The sequence below is a fragment of the Calliphora vicina genome, chromosome 5 (assembly GCF_958450345.1).
Source record: "Calliphora vicina chromosome 5, idCalVici1.1, whole genome shotgun sequence".
Lineage (NCBI taxonomy): Eukaryota > Metazoa > Arthropoda > Insecta > Diptera > Calliphoridae > Calliphora > Calliphora vicina.
Window position 1 is genome coordinate 74,133,483 of NC_088784.1, and position 27,187 is coordinate 74,160,669.

The 27,187-nt window shown below is 28.5% G+C and overlaps 2 protein-coding genes across 3 annotated transcripts in view; both read left to right on the forward strand.

The window, feature by feature from the left end:
- Nucleotides 1–27,187, forward strand: part of Asph (Aspartyl beta-hydroxylase) — a 134,840-nt gene that overhangs the window by 59,948 nt on the left and 47,705 nt on the right. The gene's annotated exons all lie outside the window — the stretch shown is intronic.
- The window catches only part of Eb1 (microtubule-associated protein RP/EB family member 1), a 31,451-nt gene that overhangs the window by 2,989 nt on the left and 1,275 nt on the right, over nt 1–27,187 (forward strand). Inside the window, exons 2-7 of one of the 2 annotated variants that reach the window (XM_065511149.1) lie at nt 16,843–17,116; nt 20,190–20,335; nt 20,656–20,947; nt 25,153–25,304; nt 25,364–25,446; nt 25,534–25,606. In XM_065511149.1, coding sequence (XP_065367221.1) covers nt 16,996–17,116; nt 20,190–20,335; nt 20,656–20,947; nt 25,153–25,304; nt 25,364–25,446; nt 25,534–25,606 — 867 coding nt within the window. In that variant the 5' untranslated portion in view covers nt 16,843–16,995. Of the gene's footprint in view, nt 1–16,842; nt 17,117–20,189; nt 20,336–20,655; nt 20,948–24,570; nt 24,827–25,152; nt 25,305–25,363; nt 25,447–25,533; nt 25,607–27,187 lie in introns of those variants that run through there. The other variant, XM_065511150.1, reaches the window with a different exon arrangement.

Genomic DNA, 27,187 nt, shown 5'->3' on the forward strand with positions numbered 1-27,187 from the left:
AGTCTTCAAGAGCAAAAAGAAAAGAGGTTTTATCATATCTTTGAGTTTAGGGCACTAGTATATAGACAAGTTTTTATGGAAATTAATGTAGATTCGTTTAGTCAATAATGATGGAATGGAATTTCCTATAATCATGCAATATTAATTCGCAAAACTATTAGTTGTCAGTTCTTCAGGAATAAAATCGTTCCAAAAACAGTATTTTAGTATTCGACCAAAATTAGTTTGAATACGGAAAAAGAATCTTTTATAAAGGAAAAACTTAGATTATGGAATTTTCAAGAAGAAAATAGTTTTGAATTTTATTTATAGAACAAAACAAACATATAACTATTTTATTGTAAAAATGTCTAAGCATCTTGTAAAAACTGATTTCTTTATCGAATTCGGGAGCAATGAAATATCTACAAATTTAAAGCCAAATCCCTAAATCGTTTCATAGGCAAAAATAAAATTTAAAAAATTTATATTTTTCTGAAAGCTTAGAAAATATGGTAACATAGAGATGACACGGAATTGTCAAAAACCTAAGTCTGTTGTCAAAAACCTAACTCATGCAACAACAAAATACATTGTAGTCAATGTATTTTGTTGTTGTATCAGACTTCTGATTTGTTGTATTTTTGTTTGTTTGTTTAATACCTAGCTAACCAAAGATAAATATACACATCTGCTCAAAATAATAGATACACCTAATTGGAAAAAATTTAAATGGCGGTAACATTGAAAATTTCCTCGCAAGCGTTAAGAATACATCATATTATTAAAATTTCTATCTGGCAATGTCATGTCAGTCAAAAATCTGGCAACTATTTGCTTTCATGTTGATTTTTAAAAACGAATTTATTTGAATTACAAAAAATTATTTGCTCATAAAAATAGATCTGATGTGTATCTAATTTGTAATTTGTTTATATACAATTTTTTTTTTGTGCAATTTTTTGTTCCTATTTACGTGAAACAGTAAGTATAATTCAAATTTTAGCAACAATTTTATAAAAAATAGGACTCTTTTGAAGAAAATGGGACGAAATCATCATTGTACCAAAGATGAGAAAAAAATTGTTCAAACGATGAGAAATCAAGAAAAATCATTACGGGAAATAGCAAAGAGCATAGGAAGATCTTTACATTTTGTCCAAAATGCTTTATCTAAAAAACAAAAAAGAGAAACTCGCGGTAGAACAAAGAAAACCAGTCCAGAAACAGATAGGCGGATCGTCCTTATGGTTAAAAAAGACCCTTCATATCATCGAAAGCTATTTCTGCGGAGCTATGTAACGAAATCAGTCCACAAACAGTTCGTCGTCGTCTTTTACAAGCTAAATTGCCGGGAAGAATTGCCAGAAAAGTGCCACTAATGCGCCAAAAAAATATCAAGACAAGATTAGAATTTGCTAAAGAGCACTTACAATGGTCCGGGTGTGAAGGCGAAAAAAAATGGAGAAATATTTTATGGAGCGACGAAACAAAAATAAATTTGTTTGGAAACGACTGCCAAAGAAATGTACGCCGACCAAAAGGAAAAGAATTCCACGTTAAATTTACAAAAAAGACGGTAAAACATGGCGGGGGAAACATAATGGTTTGGGGTTGCTTTTCATGGAATGGTGTTGGTCCGATATTCCGAATAGAAGATACCATGAATGCTAGTGGGTATAGAGACATATTGGAAAACGTAATGCTTGCATATGCATCGGAAAATATGCCATTAATATGGACATTCCAGCAGGACAACGACCCAAAACATAGTTCAAGATTAGTTAAAAACTGGTTCTTTTAGAATAACGTACCTGTTTTAAGCTGGCCCAGCCAATCCCCTGATTTAAACCCAATAGAAAACTTGTGGAGTGAATTAAAGATAAGGCTTTCGAAGGAAGTTTTCAAAAATAAAGACGATTTATGGGAGAAAACGCAAAAAATATGGTACGAGATTCCATTGGAGAAGTGTCAGAACTTGATATCCAGTATGCCCAGAAGAGTGGAGAAAGTTTTACAAAACAAAGGTGGATATACTGGATACTAGCTTTACTTTAATAATAAACTAATTTTTTTAAGATAAAATTTATTAGCTTTTGTTTAATAAGAATTTTTAAAAATGTATCTATTATTATGAGCACCAAATTTTTCGAAATTTAAGAAATTTAATTTACTTTATAATATTTATTATTAATTATGAAATATTTTGTTTTTGTTTTTTACTCTCCTTTTAACTATAAATAAAAATCGACTGAATTTTTTTTATAATTTTACAATATACCATTATTTTTTTTCGTTTTTAAAAAATAAATTTTGGTGTATCTATTATTTTGAGCAGATGTATACATAGTAGATCGGTAACTACTGTCAAAGGCCAAACTCAGCTATCAAAAACATAGGTGGTGAGAATTTATTAGTAAAACAAACTATTGGTCATATTGTCATAATGTTCTAATATTTCACGACTCGGTGGCTCGACTTAACCGACTCTTAGACGCTCGGCACGATAACACAATAAACATAGCGTACAAAGTAGTATAATTTAATTTATACATTTTCCTGGATCTATAATTCTGTATGTTGACAACTCCGAAGCCCTCAAATAGTCTACATACCCTACATATATGATTGATAAATAAATATAAATGGTTAGGTTGCTATTTAAATTTGAGAAATTCACCAAAAACATTTTTTCAGCCAATTTTATTTAATTTTTTTGTCACCAAATTTTTTTTTTTAACTTAAAGTATACTTTGGTGAAAAGAATAAAGAATTGGGCATAGCCGAATATAAATCTCTTACATGTTTTTGTTTTAGTCTCGTTTTTCCCCCCCGAATTTTAAAAGTTTCCATTGTTTTGCCAATGCAATTTATTTTTGTTAAACTTGAAACACTTAAATTTACTATATTTTAATAGAAAACAAAGTCAATTTTAATTTATATTAGAAGTACACATAAATTGGCAATGCAATTTATTTTTGTTAAACTTGAATGCTTATAAACACTGAAATTTACTATATTTTAATAGAAAACATAGTCAATTTTAATTTATCTTAGAAGTACACATAATTTTTTATTTGGCGAATCAATATTTTACATGACATATGTTCACTTTTTCCATTTATCGTTCATGTGAAAAAATTCCTCGTTGTGAAATTTTTAGATGGAATTTTGTAATCAATAAACAGCTGTTACGAATAAAAATCAACTATTGTGAATGAAAATTTCATGGGAATATTACGATATCAATTTTCCCTGCGAGGGAAAAGTTGTGAATATTATTGAAAACTGAAATTACGGAATATAGTTTTCAAAAACAGTTTCCATTGTATGATCACTCACTGTATGTGGTATGTAGATTCGAAAATGATCGTTATGATCGTTTATCAATAATATTTTGCAACGTACACAAAATATGACAACAAATCAGAAAAAAATAACTCAAATCTTAAGAGTATTAAATTTTCATTAGGACATGTACTAATTCGTTGAGTAAACTTGTATAGAAAATGATATTTTTCTGAGATTTATTTATTTATGTACTTAAATGCATTGTATACACAAATGCACTTGCTAACGAAAGACCTTTCTATTGAAAATTTCTTTATTGTCATTCATAAACAATAATTATGTAAATTATTCATATTGTCATCTATCTATGCAACTAACTGCTTATACATATACAGACGTCACAACAGGCACATTACTCTGTCTACCGAACAATAAACAGATGTCGTTGCATAGAACTTAAAACCGACAACAGCTACAATAACAACAACTTTTTGCACAATGATTAATTGTTGTAAAACTCACTCAAACCCCAAATACGTGACTTTTCCACATACATACGTACGTACTCTAGACAAAATTTCTCAAGCATTATTGGACATGGTTATCAGTATCCAGCTGGGTCTAAAGTAATATTAACCGATCTCTTAAAAACCATTGACAAAAAAGTAAGCAAGATGAGTAGAAAGTTGACAGCTGTTCCAGACGGACAAAGAAATTCTTTATATAAAATGCTGTTATAACTTAGAATTTATGTTATTTTTTATTTTCATCAATTAAAAATCAATATTGTACGTACTACTTGCAATAGCTACGAAGCAGAAGAATCCCACTTGTAAAGTTATTATAACGAGTTAATAAAACTTGATGAGTAGCTGCTAACACTAAGAAAAATTAGCAAAATTCTTTAAATTTTTTATATATAATATCTGTAATATGTATATAGTACATTATTATAATATATTGTATGTATATAAAGAAAAGGATAAAAATAGTTTTTTTTTTGTTTGCTTAACATGCAAAGCCGGTTAGAGAACCTGCAAAATGTGTCAAGTATTTGTTTCTTTGTTAATAGAGTACAGATTTTTAAAAGAATTTATTGAATTAAATTTAGCTTCAAGGCGAAAAATGGAAAATTGTGAATTTTCAATTTGATTTAGAATTTTTATAAAAATAAAAGTCTTCTTCGGCCTTGGAGTTTCCAGACATTTTGCTTGAATTTCATATCGATTATGCGCTGCATAATATTGAAAAAATGAATACACTCTTTTTTTAACATATAAACCATAACTTTTTACCTAAAAAAACCAGTTGGTGTTAAAAATGCCGAGGTAGAAGACGAAAATCAAAAAGAACAGCACAACATGACATTAAATAAAACAAAAAAAAAAAAGCATACAGCAACATGCCAGCCACTTTTATATACTCTATAACAAACGGCACGCAAAGTTATTTCAAAAAAATATTTCAAATAGAAAATAAACAGAAATAGCTAGAAATTACATTTTTCTATAAAAGAAAAAAATAAATAAATATATTTAAAGAAAGATGTAGTGGATATAAATGCAACAGCAAAAGCAGCAGCAGCACCAGTAACCAACCACAAACAAAAAATCAAGAATTATAAAAATAATACTGTGTACTAAGAACATGTCGAGAGTACTTTCACGAACAATCAGCAGGCTGACTGGCTGGCTGGCACAAGTAACAGCAGAAACATTATCATCATCATCATTATCCATCCCCACACATACACTTGCATTACCATTTCCATTCAGAACAATGAACTTTATGGACTTGTGGCATAGCGAAACATTAAGGCGGAAGAATAACAGCAAATAATCCAAAATATCGTAAAAAACGTCATAGAATATTGAAAAGTAAAACAAAACCAAAAAAACAGTTTCAAGAGGTTTAAGCGGGCCAGCCAATCCATTAAAAAAAAACAACGAAATAAACTTAGAAATCATTAAATTATGCCTGCAAATATCACAAGTATGGCAAGAACAAATAAAGTTTTCTATACTTTTTGTTGTTGTTGTTGAGATTAGTTATTATTAAGAGAGCAGAGACTCTTTGACAAATGTCAAGTATTTTATGAAACATTTTGTGCTTACGCTTGCATTTCATATTTCTTAAACAATTTGAGGTCAATATAAAAAAGAAAAATAAATAATTTACAAAGATTCTTTGTTTAAGTTGGTTTTCTTTTCAATTTTTGTTTGTTTATTGTGTTGGACATTTTGTCCCTTAAGTTTTACTACTGCAAGCTTTCAAAAGTTAATTAAATTGCTGAAGGACTTTGTTGGCTAATTGCTGCCTAATTAATAACAAAAGATAGTCGAGTTAAACAAAAGCCAAAATTATTACATATTTGCTTTAATTCTAATGGTGTTATTCATAAGCAATTTTTAAAAAAAAATTTCGTATGGAAATTTTGTTTTATAAAACTGTGAAAAATTTAAAAATTGATTATACATATGGGGGGAAAGAACTTTGTATTTAAAAGTTGCATTTTTTGGGGGCAAAATTATTAGAACATGAATAGTTTCGCATTGTTGAAAATAATCAACCACGAAATACAAGATTCTTACCTCAGCGCCATTATATTTATGGACTCGTTCAGTTCAAGTACCGCAAAATATTGATCCTTAAACTCTATATAGAACCACCGCATTTAACCGTCAGTTGATCTGTTTTTCGTAGTTGTTGTAGTAACAGTTTTCCTGGTGAAAAAACTTTCAGTTTGTATAGCTGTCGCTGATTTGGCAATATTTGGCCGAGTAGGATTCGGGTCGTTACGGAACAGAGATCCAATTGTCGTGGGAACGTTTTTCTTGATTGTTTATGGTGCTTTGAATTTCAAGTTTTCAAAAGCTAATTAAAAAAAATTGGTGGATAAATATTGGATGTAAAAATTCTTAATTTTTTCAAAATTTTAGCTTTTATTTTGAAACATTTGGCCGTTTCAAATATGAAGCGATTCCAAGAGATTGCGTTCTGCATCGATCAAAACAAATAGTAGTCGAACGGGGCAAGATCTGGACTATAAATTACCTCTTCAATCCAGATAATTTTTAAATCGTATTGCAATATGTGGTCGATCGTTGTCTTGATAGAATATTACGGTTTTATGTCTGATCGCATATTCTGGATGTTTTTCGGCCAATGTTAGCTTTAAACGAATTAGTTACATTCGGCACAGGTTCCCTGTGATGGTCTGATCAGATTTCAGCAGCTCATAATAGATATGACACTTTTTCTCCCATCAAATCCACAGAATTGCCTTAGCTTTGGTGTTGGTTCGGCTGGTTGGCCGTGCTTCACTTACTTATTGTAATGAATAAATTTTTCATCGCAATGAATCGTCTTTGAAGGTCTGTCAGCATCAATTCGTATGGTACCCAATTTCACTGCTTTTGGATGATTCCTGTTGCTTGCAAACGTTTTGAAATTGCTGATTGAGTAGCTACCAATAATTTAGCCTTTAATCCTTTGTCTTCAGACTTTTGGCTGGCGTGAGCGATCTTTGTCTTCAGTATCAAAATCACCACTTATGAACTGCACAAACCATCTCACGCACATTGAAAGCCATCGGTGTGTTTCAGCACCACTTATGACAATTGGTTATTGGTACAAAGTTCTAAATTTTCGAAGCAAAAAAAAAACCTTGATCTCTTTACCTTTCTTCTAAATCCTGACCACATGATAAGTATAAGTTTGAGCGGCACGGTCTATAAGACATTAAGCCTGCTGATATATCCTGATCTCAGTTGTGCCAGAACGACTCTTGTTTTATATGACAAAATCTTCTCGGCGTCTGTTATAACTGTGGATGACCGCCAAGTATGACATTCCTGTTGTCATATCGCACTTGTTCCTCTAAAGGGAGTCAACTCAAAATTTACAAATTTTCAGTAGAGGCAAAAAACTGTTTTTTTTTGGAATATTTACAATGAAAGTTGAAAACAATTATGGCATTGTAAAGAAATATGAGTAAGAAGTATACAACGGTAGTTGTTTTTGTAATTTTTTCAGGGATTATTGAAAAATAACAAGTTTTTTGAGTTGTTCCCCTTTATGTGAAATTTGTTCATTTATATAGTGGTGTCATTTCATGTTGTGCCAGTTTAACTGAGAATTCTGTTTAATTCTAATAAACATGTCACTTATGGTTAGAAATATCAAACTTATGTATCCTAAAGTAAATCAAATTTATATTATTCAGTTTAAAATGGTTTAATTAATGTTTATTCACATACATACATACATAACAAAAAATAGTAATTAAATTTAAAAATGAATGAAAATTAGATATCTATTATGTTTTTGTAGTACGATTCGTAATACTCTTTTGGAATGATGTTTTTTTTTACCAGTTCACTTATGTCTACTTTTTTAATTTCCGATAATGGTAACTTTTCGGAATAAGCAGAACAAAGCCTGAAAGGAGAAAAATGTTTAATTTTTTTACAACTTGTATTGCTAATTTTAATTAATAAAAACTTACTTAAGATTATTCCAATCGTCAGAAGACTTTAAGTTTTTTTTTTTACATACACCTTGTCAAATTTTGTTTCTTTATAAGATGTTTTGTATAAAAACGAATCTAAGTTATCCTTTTCTACTCGTAAAACAAATTAACAACAGTTTTGTTTAATGAAAAAACTAAGAATTAAAATCATGGACTAAAAAGAGACAACACAAAATCGAACATTATCAAAGTAAACCGCTGTGACATAAACACTAGCACAACTTAAAATATTTCTCTTTAGTTGAAACACAACTGATATGAATTCAGCTTACATTTGGGGACAACTCAAAATATTTCTCTTTAGTTGACTCTGGAGAAGCTACTTTTATATCAAGAAGAGGGATACAACTGTATTTTTTTGGCGAAAGAGTAGAGAAAATGATGTAAGATTTTTACAGCGGGTAGATATGACCACTGTACATCGATTTCCTGCAAAAAGTGAAAATTGAAAAATTTTGAGTTGACGCTCTTTAGAGGAACCAGTGCGATATGTGATCAAATATAACTTACACATAGGTCCTGTCCTACATGTCTTCAACTGAGTGATGTCAATATTTAGATGACTCAGAAAGAACTATTGTGTCAACAACAACCTTACTCAGTCTTAACCATACATCAATGGAACACAAGTCAAGGTCAAAGGATTTTTTTTAGCAAAACAACTTTTTTCTCGCAAATATTTTTGTTTAACAAAAAACTTTCTATCTTTATCTTAGTATACTTTGGGGAAGAGTATATAAGATTCGGCACAACCGAATATCTCTCATACTTATTTTCGATCAGTTGTACAAAAATTAAATTCAAATGTACTAAATAAATGTCAAAGGATGACCGCTCACTTCTTAACAGTAAATCATTCGGCAACCAATTTACTTCCATTCTTAAAATTCGCCCTTCCTTTACCTACCTAACCTAACCTACCAATAGTTGAAACTTTAAAAAATTAGAAGGTTTTCAATCATATTTCGGAGCCCGAATTGCCTTAATTGTACGCTTATGTGTTTTCTGCAAAAAATTGTAACATTGTTGTATTTTCATAAAAAAAAACTCTCTTTAGTAAGATCTCACGCCACAAACACGCTATTATTGTTTGACCCAGCCATTTGTCTTTCATTTTCGAAACTGGCAGAAATTTGGTATGGAAAATCAGAAAATCAAATGCCCCGATGGACTAGTAAGTTGGATTATCAATCTGATGGTTGCAGTTTCGATCCCACCAGATACTCTAAAAAAAATGATTGATGATTCCCAATAAGCACTAAAGCAACAAAAAAAATTCAAGCACTTGAAGATTTTGTTTGAATTTGACTTGAATTCAAATTTTATTATGTTTTAAACTTGAAAAAATTTAATATTTTTCAAATAAAAAATATGTTGCTTGAATTTATGTTTTCTTTTTACTGGAGAATGCTATTCATATAAAGTGCAATACAAATATAACTCAATTGCTTGACATTGGATTCGAGGCTTGAATTACACTTGCTTTCAACTTGAATTTCAGGCAATATTTTATTTTTTCATCAAATTCTCTTAGAATATCTTCCGATCTTACCCCCTGTCTATACTTGACAAATATTTATCATAACCAGGGAAACCGGAAATATGCTCTAAAAAAAGCGCTTTAAATATGCAGTAAAAACTTTAAAATATGCTCTTAAAAAAATAAACTTTTACATAATATTTAACTAAAAAATATACTTTTATTTAAAAAATTCAATACAATTCATTTCTAAAAAGATAAAGTAACTAAAATAAACAAAAAAAATAACATGAACTGAAACAAGTATAACAAAAAATAAAAACAATAAGCTATGAAAAGGCCTCGAGAGGTATTTTTTGATGATATTTTATATAAATATAAAGTCACTTCTTCAATTAAGTTTATTATTGAAATAAATTACAAAATATTGACTTAAATTTTCAATTAAAAATCGTTGTCTATTGGATCTGAAAACATTTTTATACATAGAAAATGTTCTTTCGACATCAACTGATGTTATAGGATCAAATTTAAAAGACAATATTTCCTTAACACTTAGAACGGTTAAGTTTGAATTAGAACTAAAATTTGATATTTAGATGGCGCTATTATTAAAATAGTGCTTATTTTATATTAAAAAAAAGCCATCTGTTTTTCAATTTTGAATTTTAAACAATTTTGAATTTTAAACCTGTAACACAACAGCGAAAAATAAGTAAGACAAAATTTGATAAAGTCAAAATATGCTACTAAACAGTAAAATATGCTCTCAAAACTGAAAAATATGACATAAATATGCTCTTAAAACAAATATATGCAAAAATATGCATTTAAGGGTAAAATATGCAAAAATATGCACTAACAAATCGATGCCAAAATTCTTAACTAGTTCTGAAACGTGTAAATATCTTATCCATGTGCTCATTAGACTCACCAGAAAAAACATGCATTTGCATATTTTGGTTTCCCTGATCATAACAATTAATGACGTTTGTTGTCAAGACAAAGTTGTCTGAGCAAAATCTATTGTCTAAATTTGTCATAAACAAGGAATTACAAACAAACCCATGTCATGTTTCCGATTTTGAAAGATTACTACAGTAATTCAAAGATTTTATATAATATTTTTAGGAATTTTAAAAAAACTAATAAAATATTTCCGTTTTAGACAATTTCTTTTCTTGATTTTTTTTTTTTAAATATTTTCCAATCATAAAACTATGTTGGAGTTGTAAAAAGTACACTAATTCTAGGTGTATGTATAAATTACAAAAAAAAAAAAAAAATTTGTTTTGCCATTAATTTCCTTTAATTGTTTGTTTTGTTATTTTTATGGCACTAAAAACAAGTTCTTTCTATTTCTATTTTTCTCTTTAAAATGTCTTGTATTTTAAATGTCACACATTTCTAAAGTTCAAACACGACAATAGGGAAATGTTTGTGGTGTTTTTGTGTGGCTCTTATTGTCATCGTCATCGCCATCGATCGATCTTCTTCAATGCTAATTACAATTTGAAACATTGAACTTTAAATAAAATATATTTATATATTTTCTTATTTTTACAACTTCGAAGAAGAAAAAAAATAGGAACATTTGTTTCACTAACTAAGGGCGAAGTGAGTGAGTGAATGAGTATTACGACATATAAAATATTTATTTTCTTAAAGTGCGTTGACTCTATAAAATGTATGTAATGTATGTAATTTAATTGGCCTGTTGTACGTGTATGATGGGTAGGAGGTAAAGCAAAGTAGAAATAGAAATTAAAGACATTGGGGGGCCAGTTATTTTGCCATAAATGGTACTCATAACAATTGTTAGCCACAGTATTGTAACATTACAATTGTTACGTATGTACTTAGAACTCTGCAGTATGCAAAATAATACCATTGTTTATCGATTAAGTCGTAAACGAAGTTGTAACAACAACAGAAAAACACATCGATTGTTAGGCATTAAATGGGGTGTATAAATTACATTGAATGCGAGGGAAAGTTCTCTAATAATAAACGGAAGTATAGTTTCAATTTCATAGCTTTTCAATAATATATCTTACAAATTTTAACATTTCTCTGTATCCTCAGATCATAGCAGATATTGAAAACAGTACTATTATAACAGTAAACAGTGTAACTACTGCCCAGAAAGTCATGTTGTAACATCAGTGGAGGGTTGACTGCCCTTGGCCGAGTGAACTCGGGTCATTCCGGAGCGTAAAACCGGCTGTCGTGAAAATGTTCAAATTCAAATCGGTAAACAACAAAAGTCACAACCTCATTGCCTGTTTCACAATATCGAATGAAAAATTTCGTCCGCATTCTAAGCAAAAAAAAACTGATTTTCGTTTCCCTAACTTCATATTTATGTGAACGAATCAGTTTTATTTCGCTTAGAATGCGAATGAAATCTTTCATTCGATATTGTGAAATTGGTTATCAATGTTACTAATAAACCAAGAGTATTTGTTATAAGGGCGCGTGCCAAAAATTTTATGAAAAAAGAGTCAGTTTTTTAAATTCTTTCGAATAGTTTTCATACAAATTTGTTCGAATAATTTCTCTTTCGACATTGCGAAACAGGCCTTCAAACAAAAATCCCTTAATGTTAATTGTCAAACTTCCCCCTACTTCATTTTTGTTATTGCGATTAATAGTATTTTTTAGTATGTAAGTTTACAGTATTTTTTTATACTTTCCGAAACACTTGCCCACTCTCTATCTCGCCACTTTAAAAGTTGTTAATGCCCTAAATATGATTTTATTTCATTACAAGTATAAAATGAATTTTTCATTCATTAATATATTTCTGCATTTTCCGTGATTAAATGAGGAAATAGGAAGTGTACATTTAATAGTTTCTGTTTAAATTCCTTTATACTCTAAATGCCTTTAAAATACTACAATTTTGTTTAGCAACAAAAAAATACCCTTCGCCAAAAATTTAACTTTAATTAGAAAAGTTTTACTATTACAAACAATACCCAGCTGAAAGAAACAAATAGATAACACTTTAAATATGTTTGTTTAAATAACATTTACAAAAACTTTTCCATTTATATAACCTTTTTATATTATAGAAAATAATAGAAAAACTAGAAAATTCTATATAATACAGTAAGGATAAGGATAGGTATTATACAAAAAGATGTAATAAAAAATATTTGTTCATTTTTATAAATACTTTATTGATTTTGGTTTAATTTTTAATGACTTCAATACTCAAGGAGTTAATCACTTAGCCATAGTAATTTGTGAGTTGTAATATGTTCAGTTGAGTGTACTCTATTATAAGTCTGATAGCTTTGATAGAATAGATAATATGTTTACTGACTTTTAATAGAAATCACATTTAACCTTTATTGAATATCATAATATAGCAGACAGTCTATACAACTTCTTATAAATAAAAATTGATTTTGTATAAATACAAATTTTCTTAAGAATATTACTGGACAAGGACTGCTCTTCCAAATATATTGTAAATACAAAATAACGACAAATGTGGTGTATCACAGTAGGTCTCTTTGTGTTACTTGAAAATAGTAATAAAAGAGGGCCATATAGAGATGAAAAGAGATAGAATAAAGGAGTAAAGAAATAAAGAGAAGGAAGGTCAGAAGAGAAGTGAGGAGAATATTATACATCAGTCATTTGACGGAAACTAGGTCATTGCGTGGAGATTCCCGTATCTGGCATGCATTCTAACTTCGTGATGTATTCTAAATTCATGGTCGATAACATATTTTGAAATTTAAACAAAAAAAATTCAACGGATTTACTGGAATTTTGGTCGTCAAGTGCAAATGTTCGTTCCACATAGTGATGTTTATTGACTACATATCAACGCACGCAATACTAATAATGATTTTATAATCGAATATAACATAAATGTACTTACTAGGCCTAATATATATCGCAATATAAAATTTAAAAAATCAGTTTTGCACTTAAAAACACCAAAATAAAACTGTAAATTTTCAAAGTAGGAAATAAATTCTCAATTATACAATTCTTGTTACATCAAACAAAAGAAAATATGAAAAAAATCAAAATCAAAGTTTGACGTTATAGGGGTAAATATAGAAAACTCTCCCTAGTAATTCTACCTTCTAAAATTATTGTATCATGCTGTAAACGAACTCTCCACTGGTCTTAGCTCCAGGCGGTTTGGAGGATTTGCCACAAATACCACATTATTGTTCATGTATCACACAAGACCTTGCTTACCATAGTGACAGGACGCCAACTCAGGTCAAAAATAAGTGGACACATTAAGAAGTCTTATGAATGGAAGCATCATCTTTTGTAAACATTCCTTGATGTAAATTTCGGTATTTATAGAGTCCTTTGTAACAAATGTTTGGCTGCTTTTGCCGCAACTGCATATTGCTGGCCATACCAAGAACTTTATGTTACTGATACTTGATTAAACAATTTTCCAGAACATACGTTTCGTCATACATTATGCAGCAGCCTGCTAGCAGCGGGTATGTTTTTATACCCTTCACCTTCGTGAAAAGGGTATATATAAGTTTTTCATTCCGTTTGTAATTTCCACAATATAATTTTCCGATAAATTATATATATTCTGGATCCTTATAGATAGCGATAGCAGCGGAGTCGATTAAGTCATGTCCGTCTGTCTGTCTGTTGAAATCAATTTTCTGAAGACCCCAGATATCTTCGGGATACAAATCTTCAATAATTCTGTCAGACATGCTTTCGAGAAGTTTCCTATTTAAAATCAGCAAAATCGGTCCACAAATGTCTGAGATATGAGGCAAAAACCAGGACAACCTCGATTTTTGACCTATTTTTGACCTATATCTGGATTACTAAGTCATTAATATAGACAATATGAATATCTAATCTATATATATAAAAATGAAATGGTCCATGGATATAATGTCATCACGTGAGAACGGCTGACTTTTTTATTCGATTCGAAATTTTCTGGAGATGGTTTGTAAAGAAAAAAAATTCAAAAATTCCGGGTAAAACTCGGAAATTCATTTTTTTTGTGAGTCCAGTCAACTGTAATAAAAAAGCTCCCTAAAGTATGCAGTACAAATTTAGATATTTTATTTGCAAATAAATAAGAACAGGCTGGTGTGCGTGGGTTGGAGAAACTTGAAGAACATTAGTAAAGGCTACCGGGCGAAGCCGGCGCGATCAACTAGTGATAGATATTTTAAAGACCTTTGCAAGACCTAAGTTGGACCTACAATGGGTCAAAATCGGATAAATATTTTTTAACCCGAATTTTTTTTTTACAAAAAAAAACAAAATATTTTTTTTTAAAATTTAAAAAAAAAAATTTAAATTTAAAAAATGTTATAATAATTCGAAAAAAAATTTGTTTGCAAAAAAATAGCCTAATGTAGCTCTCTTACTTCTTTTTTTTATAAAATTTGACTTCAATTTCCGTGCTCTGTTTTTGGCATCAAAATTTTTAGCAGAGTTCCTGTCAGGAACATTTTGAGAATTCTATGTTTTTAAACCAGCATTGGCTTAACTATTCGTACCAATTAGTCCGAGTACAGATTGTTTGGCCAACTTTTTGTTGGACCTAGTTGAGTTTTGTTGAAAATATTTAATAATTGTTGTAAGCACTTTTTGTCGTCACCCATTTTAATCAGATTGACAACAAATGAACATAATTGACATTAAACATAATAACTGACTTTTTTTTCAAAGGTAACTTGATAAAAAAAATATCAAAAATATCGTGTGTTAAGGTTTTTTTCGATCTCAATCCTTATATATGCCGCTTCTGTAGAACTAGTTCCGAGCATTAGAGAACTGGTTCCAGAACCGTTCCAAGACAGGGGTACTGGCTTCGTAACGATTCCATAGAACTTGTTCCGAAGGTAACAAAATCAAAGAAAGATAATTTTTAATCGCAACGACAAACTAGAATGTGGACAAACTAGTTTATGTGAGACTTCTATTTCTAATAGATTTGAATTTAGGAAATATTTAATTATTCAATTAAATTTATTAAGCTTACAGAAAAAAGAAATTCATAATTGGAATGAATTTTGTAATAAATATTGTTAATCGAACATGACTTTTTTTCCCCAAACTTTTTCATTCAGAATAAGAATATGTTCATAAATATTATAAAATTGTTCATGACGGAAATTTTATATTTTTTTGCATAAATTTAATATTATTTTATAATAAATTGCATTATAATTGCATTATCTAATGAATTAATTCATAACTATTTGCATAATAGCCATATATTGGCCAATATTTTAAGATGAATCAACAATATCTGAAATTAAAAAATATCATCAAATATCCATAAACATTAAGCATATCATTCCCTTAAACAAATTCAATCAATTTCGCGTATATTTTCTCATTTTGCAGCTGAAAATCATAAAAATAAATAAAAAAAATTTTCAACAACATAAAAATTTAAATGAAAATTGATATTATATTTTTCAAGCCTTCTAGATTTAATTTGAAAACATAAAATATGAAAAAATTCTTAATATTTAGGAAATTATTTATAAATGTTATGAATTGAAATCAATGAAATCAAATCATAATATTTATGTTGAAACTTTTTTCTGTGCTATTTTGTATTTTTTTTAGAATTAAAGAAAACTTCAATAAGGAATTAATTTTATTAATAATGAATTCTTAAAGGAATGAAGTCAATGCATTTGGAGTATTAATTCCTTAGTACTCCACAACGAATTAATTCGTGGTGAATGGAATGAATTCTTTCGTTCCTTTGAGTATTTCTGACATATGTGTGCTATTTTGTTGTGTCCAAGTTATTTGTCTTTAATGAAAAACAATTTTGCTTCAACACTTTGCCAGCTGGATAATTTCAAATATTTTGTTTAAATTCGAATCTAATAACACATTAATTTAATAATAATTCAGCTGCTAATGATTATTGATACATCTACCGGTAACATTTTATGTTCAATTTAAAGCTTGCCCAATATGGTCCGCTGAGTTATTATTATTTTTTTTAGCTATTTATTTATTTTCTCAAAGATTAATTACTGGAACTATAAAAAAATGATTTAATTGATACAAATAAAGTTTTATCTGCCATTAAATACAATTTAAACAAAATAAAAGTATTCATTTTTTTTTGTTTCTTTAAAACTAATCTTAACGTGACCATCTGTTGCTGTATTATTTTTCCATTTCGTTTCCATGGAAAAAAATAATAAGTTATCCGTTAGTTACTCTATTAATGATAATGAACTTGTAGTAAAAGATTTGAATCACGCACATGGATGGCGCTACGCTTCAATTCACTTTCGACAACAAATAATTACACATGTTTGTTGTTGAATCCGAAATGGAATGAAATGTGTATGTGTACGTTTCTCATGTTGCTCAAAGATGACTTCAGAAAAAGAAAATAAAAACAAACAATAAACGCCCATACTTGATTTAATTAAAATTAAAATTAAATAAATCTAAAACACACACTATATATTACAATTCAATCATATGTTATATTTATTTTTTTTTGTTCATAACTAATAATAAATTTTTAATTTGGTTTTCTTTTTCTTCTTTGCAGTTTTTATTCTTTTCTTCTCCAAAAAGTTAAGTACCAACCAAACTACCAACCAACCAATCAGCCACCCTACAAGAGTTTGTGGCAAAACAACAAAATAGTTGAGTGGTATAACAGAATATAATAGGAGATAGATTGTAGAAACAATAATAAAAAATGGCAGTGAACGTATATTCTACAAATGTTACGACTGAAAATCTTTCCAGACATGATATGCTTGCTTGGGTAAATGATTGTCTGCAAGCACAATTTTCGAAAATTGAAGAACTATGTACTGGTAAGTTATTTATTTATACACAACTCTTAACTCATAAGTACAATATATTTAAAATGCCGCAGGCAATTAGACAACGAGCGACAAACAACCGAATAATTGTTTTGAAATATTAAATATTTAGGTTATTTAAATAGATATTTTAAATTATGTTTTTGTATTCATATTAGTATAGGTAGACCATTTTCATGGTCTATAACAACCGTTAATTTATTTAAACTAAAAACAAGTCTACTTTTACATGGTATACATTTTAAAATAGTTGATCTCAACGTCGTAAAATTTTACATTTTTTATGACAATTTTGCTTCTTAACTCTTATTCACAGAATAAACTAAATATTAACTAATTTACATTAAAACATATTAGTTTTCAATACAGGGAGTTTTCAGTCTCCCATCGCTCGCGTCCCAGATGGCGGATTGTGGTAACCATCATCGAGACTTGTGATATATTTTATACAAATGGTCACTGGTGCTGATGAAGCCTCCAGCGATATCAATAACTTTTGACATATGTATGTAGCTGTTGCTAACGGTCATAACTTTGTGATACACTTGCCACGAGTGGTCACAATGGGATGTCAAATGGTAATAAAATGTCTGTTAAATCTGGTTAAATCTGGATAAAACTTTGTTTAAAACTGATTGAATTCCTCTCTTGTTACAACCCGCAGACGAAAACTGTATTTCACTCTCCAACATTTCTTATATCTCAAATATTTCTTATCCCGTTTATCCTCATCGTCAAGGCCATATTGACTGAGTCTGATTTCTTTAATACTTCCACCAACGCAGATGTAACGGACCATGCCGCATCTGTAGCTCCTAATTTGCAACGTACGGAGAAGAGGTAACTTCACCAGCAGTATTAACAGCCTAAGACTAAACGTCTGAAGTTCGAATGTTCAATAGTACATACAGTGAGGTCGCAAGAAGTCCACTGGGTTTACAAAAATTCAAAATGGTGAAAATTTAGTTTAAAAGTGATTCAATTTCTTGTCATCTCTTATAGATTTTTTGGCATCACTAAATGAGAATCTGAAGTTGGATTTCCAAAATTCAAAATTTCGTATCTAATTTCTTAAATCCTACTGTTTTAAATAATGTCCGCCATATAGAAGCCAAAATTCAACTTTGGCCCCCAAAATTTCAGTGAATTTCAAGTGAATTCGAATCCAAAATTCAGAATTTTGGAAATCCAACTTTACATTCTTATTTAGCAGCTACAAAAACTAGATACAATTTAATTAAATTCGATCACTTTAAATAAAAACAAGTAAGAGAGCTATAATCGGCTGTGCCGAATCTTATATACCCTTCACCAAATTATACTTCAAAATACAAATTTTAAATATTTTTAGGTAATCAAAAATTATTTTTTTTCCAGTTTTTTTAATTTTTTTTAAAAATTATTTTTTCCTATTATTTTAAAAATTTTATAATTTTTTTTTAAATTGTAAAAAAAAATTTTTGGCTTTTTAATTTTTTGGTAAAAAAAATATTTTTTCCGATTTTGACCCATTGTAGGTCCAACTTACTATGGTCTTATATACGTCGTTGCAAATGTCTTTGAATTATCTATCATTAGATATCCATATTGTCTATATTAATGACTTAGTAATCCAGATATAGGTCAAAAATAGGTCAAAAACCGATGTTCTCCTGGTTTTTTTTCCTCATATCTCAGCCATTTGTGGACCGATTTTGCAGATTTTAAATAGGAAACTTCTCGAAAGCATGTCTGACAGAATTATTGAAGATTTGGATCCCGAAGATATCTGGGGTCTTTAGAAAATTGATTTCAACAGACAGACAGACGGACATGGCTTAATCGACTCCGCTATCTATTAGGATCCAGAATATACAGTGCCGGACTTAAATATTCACTCAGCATACAGATTTATTTTAATCTTCCATATTTTTTAAACGAAGGCCACAACTTTCGTACGGGTTTCAAAAAAATATTTATTTACGTATAACTTATTGAAATATATGAAAAAACTAATCATAAGTTGGCACATTTCAGAAAAAAAATTAACTAATGTTTCAAAGTTCGATTTTAAGGGGACAAAAATATTCACACAGTTTCTAATATTTAATAGGAAAATAGTTGTTTTTAATAGTTTAATATTTTGTGGGGTAGCCTATCTTTTTAATGACTTCTTTTAATCGTCTTGGCATTGAATCGACTAATTTTTGGTGACGTCAGCTCCAATATTTTGCCATTCTTGTAACAGGACTTCTTTAAGTTGAGTCTTACTAATAATATGGAGCTTTCCTACACGTTCGGCAAATTTATACCACAGATGTTCTATGGGATTCATATTCGGACGTCATGGGCTGTGTGTTTGGGGTCATTGTACTGTTGATAACAGAAATATTCCCAAGCTTTAACTTTAGAGCACATTGTAGTAGGTTTTCTTTTAAAATATTAAGGTACACTGTTTTGTCCATTGAACCGTTGATGAAAACTAATTTTCCTACACCAGATGCAGCCATGCAACCCCACAACATGACCCCTTCTCCACCATGTTTGACAGTATTTACTATATTGTTATTTTTCAATTCAGTGTTTGGCCTTCTCCAAACTCTTACTCTGTCGTCCGATTAAAAAATATTATTGAAAAATATTATCTAAGAATAGTATTATGTTCCAGAATTCTTCAGATTTATTTTTGTAAGATTGTTTGTAAGTATTTTTGGAGTTTGAAGAATGCCAAACACTGAATTGGAAAATAGCAATATAGTAAATACTGTAAAACCTGAATGATTCAATAAGGAATTACATTTTTAAAGGAATGAAGTCAATACGTTTGGAGTACTATGGAATGTTAAAAGGATACATTTAATTTGATTTTGATAATTCAATTAATACTGAATTCTTTCCAATCTTTGATTTGTAACTGCTTATAAGCAATATTTTTTTTATTTTTAAGTTCTTCAATTATTATGTTTGTTGTCACTTACTACAATAATTGTCTGTCATTTATTACTACATTGTATACAATATTTAACATATTTTGTTTAACTGTATGTTCACACATTTATTATTTTGTTTATTTTCTCTTTTTAAGGGGCTGCTTATTGTCAGTTTATGGACATGTTATTTCCTGGTTCGGTACCTATGAAACGTGTCAAGTTCCGTACAAATTTGGAACATGAATATATTCAAAACTTCAAGATACTACAAGCTTCTTTTAAAAAAATGAGTGTGGACAAGGTATGTGTGTTTTTTTTATTTTTTATAAATTATTCATAAAATTTTTTTAAAAAAAAAAACAAAATTGAAAAGAAAAAAAGTAAGTGATAGTTTTGTTGCTGCATATATATTTCTACGTCTGGTTTTAATTGATGACCTACTTATATGTTTTGTATGTCTTTATTTTTTTCTTCTCCTTCTAATTTAACATTTAAAAAAAATTGCAAAAAAAAACTCTGGCTAAAAATTGTACTTTTGCAAATGTTAATTGGAATATGAATAACAAACACACTGTGCTCTGCTTACTATTTAAAATGCATAAATGATGTGTGGTAGTATAGATTATACCCGTTGATAAATTGATTAAGGGACGTTTTCAAGATAATTTTGAATTTTTACAATGGTTTAAGAAGTTCTTTGATGCCAATTACGATGGACGTGAATATGAGCCACTTATAGCACGTGGTGGCATTAAATTGGGCAATGGTGTTGGTGGCGGTGGTAGTGGTGTAGGCAGCAGTAATGATTTGCTACATCATCAACATCATCATCATCAGCATGACAAACGTCATATACAAATGCCTTCGGGACGTAGTACTACAACACATGCTACCACTACTACACGAACAACCGGTATGACCATGTTATGTTTTATATATTTTCTTTTAAATTGTTTACATATTATTTTTTTTGTATTTCTGCTTAATTTAAAATCAAGGGAGAGAGAGAGTAATCGGTGAAAATTTTCATTTAGAAAAAAAGTGAAGCACGTTTTGTTATGGTTTCTGTATTCTTTTTAATTTTTGTTCATTAAATTTATTATTTAGTTTTTAACGGCTAAGGACAGCACACTTTTACACATATAATAAGCACTTTTATTTGGTTACAATTCATTTTTAAAATCAACTAAATATTGCCACCATAATTTAAATAAATTCACTTGTTCTGTGGTTCTTTGCTGAATTTAAAGATTTCATTCTGACTCTCACTTTAGGGAACTGCTTTTCTAAAACACAAAATAATTTTATTTCGTAAATTTGTATTAAAAGAATAAGTACATTATTAAGTGTTTTACAAAAATAGCTTCTTAATCCTTACATACAAATCCAACTACACAAATGATTCATTCATGCTTTTTGTTTTGTTTGATTATTTGTTAATTATTTATTTCTTATTGTCCAGTCAGTTGTGTTTCCTTTGAGAGTATTTGGGATTTTTATTAAAAATATGTCATTTTTATATACATAGATTTTAAGGTTTTGCCTATGATGTGCAGAGATTCCCCAGAAATATTGGTAAAGAATTCTCTATCTCGGAAAATAACAAGAAATTAATAAAAAAATTTAATCAAATTGAAATTATTATTAAGAGTATTACATTTTGTAACTCATGGCCTTAAGTCTGAATGATAACCGGTCACTGCCTTCATTGGTAAATGAGATATGGGCGAACAGGACTTCTATAGAATGTGCGAGGATATTGGAATATATTCTGTGCAATTGTCATAGATTACAGGGTCTCAGGCGAAAATGGCTAGGGGAAAAATTCCATGATGAACTGGGAGATATAGCTAGACATGCAACCCTATCGCGAATCAATATTTCACATGAAATATGTTCCCTTGTTCCATTTTTCGTTCACCAACTTTGATCACGTGAAAAAATTCCCCATGTTGTGCAACCATGTATGTTCTTTTTTGAACTAGGTTTTTCAATTTAATTTTTACTTGTTTCTTTTCTTTCCTTTCTTTAGTTATATTTCTAAAGGGTTTAAAAATAGTACTATTTTTTTAGTAATTTTCTAAAAAATTTCTCAAAATCCCGTCATTAGTTAAAACATATCTCTAAAATTAAACAAATCTAATTCTAGCTCATATGAAAATTAGTAGTATTTTTAATACTTTTTTTCAAAAATACTCCAAAATTACAATCTATTAATTTAATAAACATAGAAAGTCTTTAGAAATACTTTTAACTGAGTTTTAATTCATATTCAAAAATAGTAGTATTTTTAGTGCTTTTTTTAAAATTTTCTAAATCAAATTAGTAGTATTTTTACTACTTTTTCAAAAATACTCCAAAATTACAGTCTATTAATTTAATAAATATAGAAAGTCTCTAAAAACACTTCAAACTGAGTTGTAATCATATTAAAAAATAGTAGTATTTTTGTAGCTTTTTCAAAAATTTTCAAAATCCAAATAAATATCATTTAAGACAAAATAAACATCTAAAAACAGTAAAAGAAAAGATTTCAACTCATTTTAAAAATAGTAGTATTTTTACAAAAAGTTACTAAAATAACTTAAAACTTTAAAAATAATACTTTTTTAAATTTTTCCAATAACCTAGATTTTTGCTGATTTCAAAAGTAGTAGTATTTTAAGTACTTTTTTTAAACACCATTTTCTATAAGAGAATTTATGAAATTCATTTCTCTTTCTGTTTCTGTCCCTAAGGCAAAATAAACATCTAAAAACAGTAAAAGCCTATATTTCCAACTATTTTAAGTTAAGAATACATAGTAGTATTTTTACAAACTTTTGAAAAATGTTTTTAAAAACATTTTATTAATTTTTTTTATTGACAAAAAAAAGTCACTAAAAGTACATTAAACTAATTTTTACACAATTTAAAAATAGAATTTTTTTTCAAAAATTTTCCAAAAACCTATTAAATATGATTTTTTACAAAGTAAATCTCTAAAAACAGTATAAAACTAGATTTTAGCTGATTTCAAAAATAGTAGTATTTTAAGTACATTTTTGAAAAAAAATTTTCTATAAGAGAATTTACGAAAATTCCAAATTCATCACAATTTCCCTTTCTGTTTCTGTTGTCTAAGGCAAAATAAGCATCTAAAAACAGTAAAAAATTAGATTTCCAACCGATTTTAAGAATAGGAGTATTTTTATAACGTATTGAAAAATGTTTGTAAAACACATTTTTATTAATTTTTTATTCACAAAAGTAATTTAAACTGATTTTTACACAATTTTAAAAATAGTAGCATATTTAGTACTTTTTTCAGAATTTTTCCAAAAACCTATTAAATATGATTCTTTGCAAAGTAAATCTCTAAAAACCGCATAAAACTAAATGCTAAAATATTTTTAAAACACAGTTTATTAATTTTTTATTCACAAAAAGTAACTAAAAGTACTTTAAACTGATTTTTAAACAATTTTAAAAATAGTAGCATAAATAGTACTTTTTTTATGATTCTTTGCAAAGTAAATCTCTAAAAACAGTATAAAACTAGATATTAGCTGATTTTAAAAACAGTAGTATTTTAAGTACTTTTTTGAAAACCAATTTTTAACGAAAATTCCAAAATCATTAATATTTTCCTTTGGGTCATGGTGAAGGGATATAAAAATTGATTTCACGATTTGGGTCAAATATTTTTTTTAGGATATTGCTAAATACTACTATTTTGAAGAAATAGCAATGCAAGTATATATTAATGAAGTATATATTAAATGAAAGTGAAATTTATAAAATTTAATTCAGTGACCTTTCTTTCACTCATTCTTCAAATATATCTTATAGAGACAGTTTATTTTTTCATTGGAATATTAATTTTTTTATTTTAATGACATTTATTTAGCCAAAAACATACATCCATCCATATTTACAAATTGTAAAAAAATACTGTATGTTTGATCCAATCCTTGTAATATGACGTATACTTACAATAATATTTTAATTTGACAGATTATTTATGATTTTATTGCGGTTTAAAAGTTTTTTTTTAGTTTTAAACCAACCATATAATACAATAATCGTATTATTTATAAAACAATAATTGGAAAAGAAAAAAATAAAAGTTATTTTAACTACAGCCATGATTAATACTTATATATATAATTAAATTTGAATGCTAATAAAAAAAAATGGTTAAAAAACATGCAAAGTTTATTTGAAACAAGAAAAATCAATTTAATTTAAAACATTCCCTTTTAAACTCGCGCAAAGTGTCCTATCATTTAACACTTGTCTCGTTTCGTTTCGTCTCGCTCATAAAATATCACTTACTTTACACTTTTTGTATAATATTATTATTATAATTAATAATGATGCATTTATTTACCATAATTTACATCTATCATTTATATTTTTCCCCCTTCTTTTTTTTCATTGGTTTTTGTTTTCTTTTTTTTTATATGTTTCATTTTTACACCAAAAAAAAAACACACTAAAAATATTAAACACTTGCCCACACAAACAAAATCAACACAATCTTCATATATACAGATTATACCGATTGATAAATTGATTAAAGGCCGTTTTCAAGATAATTTTGAATTTTTGCAATGGTTTAAAAAATTCTTTGATGCCAATTATGATGGTCATGATTATGATGCCAGTGCAGCTAGAGAGGGTGCACAGATGGGCTTTGGAGCGGGCAATGTAAAGAGTTTACCAGGAACTGGTGCCGGTAATACATCTTATAGAAAACCAGCTGCAGTGCCAGTACAACGTCCAGCAGTGTCATTGGCAATGAGGCCTAGTATGTGATTGATTGATTGCTTAACTTTATTATTTTTGTTTATGTTTTATTTCAATTATCATTATATTCATTTAACAAACACCTCAAAAAGCACTCAATATTATTATTATTATTTTTGCATTCATCACGTGTATTAACAAATTTAATTTTTTTTGTATAAATGTGTTTTGGTTTGAAACTAATTTTTTAAACGTGCTTCACGTTTGTTTATAATCAAATTTAAAACGATATTTTAAACTTGTTATTTTATGTTGTGTTTAGTTTGTCTTTATTTTATTAAGTGTGAAATAATTGTTATTAATTGCATTTATTTTATTTGGCAATAGCTACAAAAGTACCGCCTAGAGCTGCCGTTCCTGCTACAAATTCAAGACCGGCTGTGGCTATTTCAAATAGCAGTGCCGGTGCCGTTAAGAAAGCTAATGAAAATAATACAAGTGCTGTAACGAATCAACAAATTGAAGAATTATCTAGCCAGGTAGGTTTTATTTTTACTAAAATTTTATCTTTAAAATACTAATATTATTTCTGATTTAGGTCATGGATATGCGTTTAAATTTGGAGGGTTTGGAAAAAGAAAGAGATTTCTATTTCTCTAAATTGCGTGATATAGAAATCCTGTAAGTAGCCTGTTTGCTTTTTTCATTTCTTTTATATCTATAAGATAAATTTTAAATTTTATTATTTTTTTCTTTTCATATTTCCAGCTGCCAAGAAGCTGAAGAGGGAGATACCCATCCATTGATACAGAAAATTTTGGAAATTTTATATGCAACGGAGGTAAGTTTTTTTTTTAAACTTAGTTTATTGCCAGAATAGTGATTAAACAAATTTATAATTGCTTGCTTTGTTTTAAATAAACACCGCCCCCTTCCTATTCTAAACTTTATGATTATGACAAAATTATAATAAAACTAAAAAAAATGGTTAGTCAAAACTTCTTTTTGTTATAAAACTCTCCTGTCATATACCTAACTCAGTTGCCAAATAACTAAGTGGTGAGAATGTATTAGTAAAAAAACTATGTGAGTTTCCGCTATAAGTTTCTCTATGTTAATTTAATTCTGTCATTCCTTCATATTCCGAACTTTATAACAGTGACATATTAAAAAGAATACTCAAAATTTGATAACTTTTCAATGAAAATTGTTACTGAAAACATTTTTGTCAGATAGGTAACAATCTTTGCTAGATAGGTAACTGAGAGCCAAAAACCTAAGTCTGTATTGCCATGTATTTCTTATTGTATCACCCGTATGTGTGAAAAGAGTGTAACCATTGATATTTCTCTTTCCTTCCGTTCCATGTGTTTAATGATTTTTGTTATAATTTTGTCATATGTTAGTTTCCGATTGATTGAGTCGAAGGTTTTTAATTTTTGAAAAACGTTGATTATGTATCTGCAATTTTGTAATTGTAAATCCAAGATGCTCAAGCTCTTTGGCTTTGCTTTTTTTCAATGGTGACATTAATTTGTATATGCTTTATGGAAGATAATTTAAGTGACTTTTAAAATATAATTATAACAAATTTTAACAACAAAAGTTCTGAAATGTCATAACAATTTTAGATAAAAACATTTTCGGATGATTAAGAATTCATTATTAACAAATTTATTTAAATTTGGGAAACAACTTATAATGAATTGTAATGTACTATTGCTTAAGATATCCTGTGACATTCGATTTGATCTACATCAACTGAGTTATTGTACATTTAAGGACTTATGTTCTGTACTTGGACAGATCTATGACAAAATTTAAAGTAAAACTAGAAATATTCACCCCTATCGGCAATAATATGTAAAATTTTGTTCCCATGAAATATCCATTTCTCTCGAAGAGAAAATTGCTATTGTGGTATTCCCATGAACTTTTCATTCACAATAGTTGCTTTTGTTCCATCTAAAAATTTCACAACATTGGAATTTTTTCACGTGAACAAATTTGATGTACGAAAAATGGGGAAAGAAATATTCACTCCCATCGGCAATAACATGTGAAATTTATGTTTCCATGAAATATCCATTTCCATCGAAGGGAAAATTGCTATCGTGATATTCCCCAGAACTTTTCATTCACAATAGTTGCTTTTTGTTCGTAACAGCTGTTTATTGTTTACAAAATTAAATCAAAAAATTTCACAACATGGGGAATTTTTTCACGTGAACATAGATTATGAACGCAAAATGGGAAAAGGGGAACATATTTCATGTGAAATATTGATTCGCGCTAGGGGTGATTATGTTTAAATTTTACCATTTGTTTGAAATTTAATAAAAGCTTTGGAAGCTTTAGCTAATCGAAAAAAAAGAAGTTCAAACTGACAAAAAAAAAACACTATTCTCTAGATCCATAATTT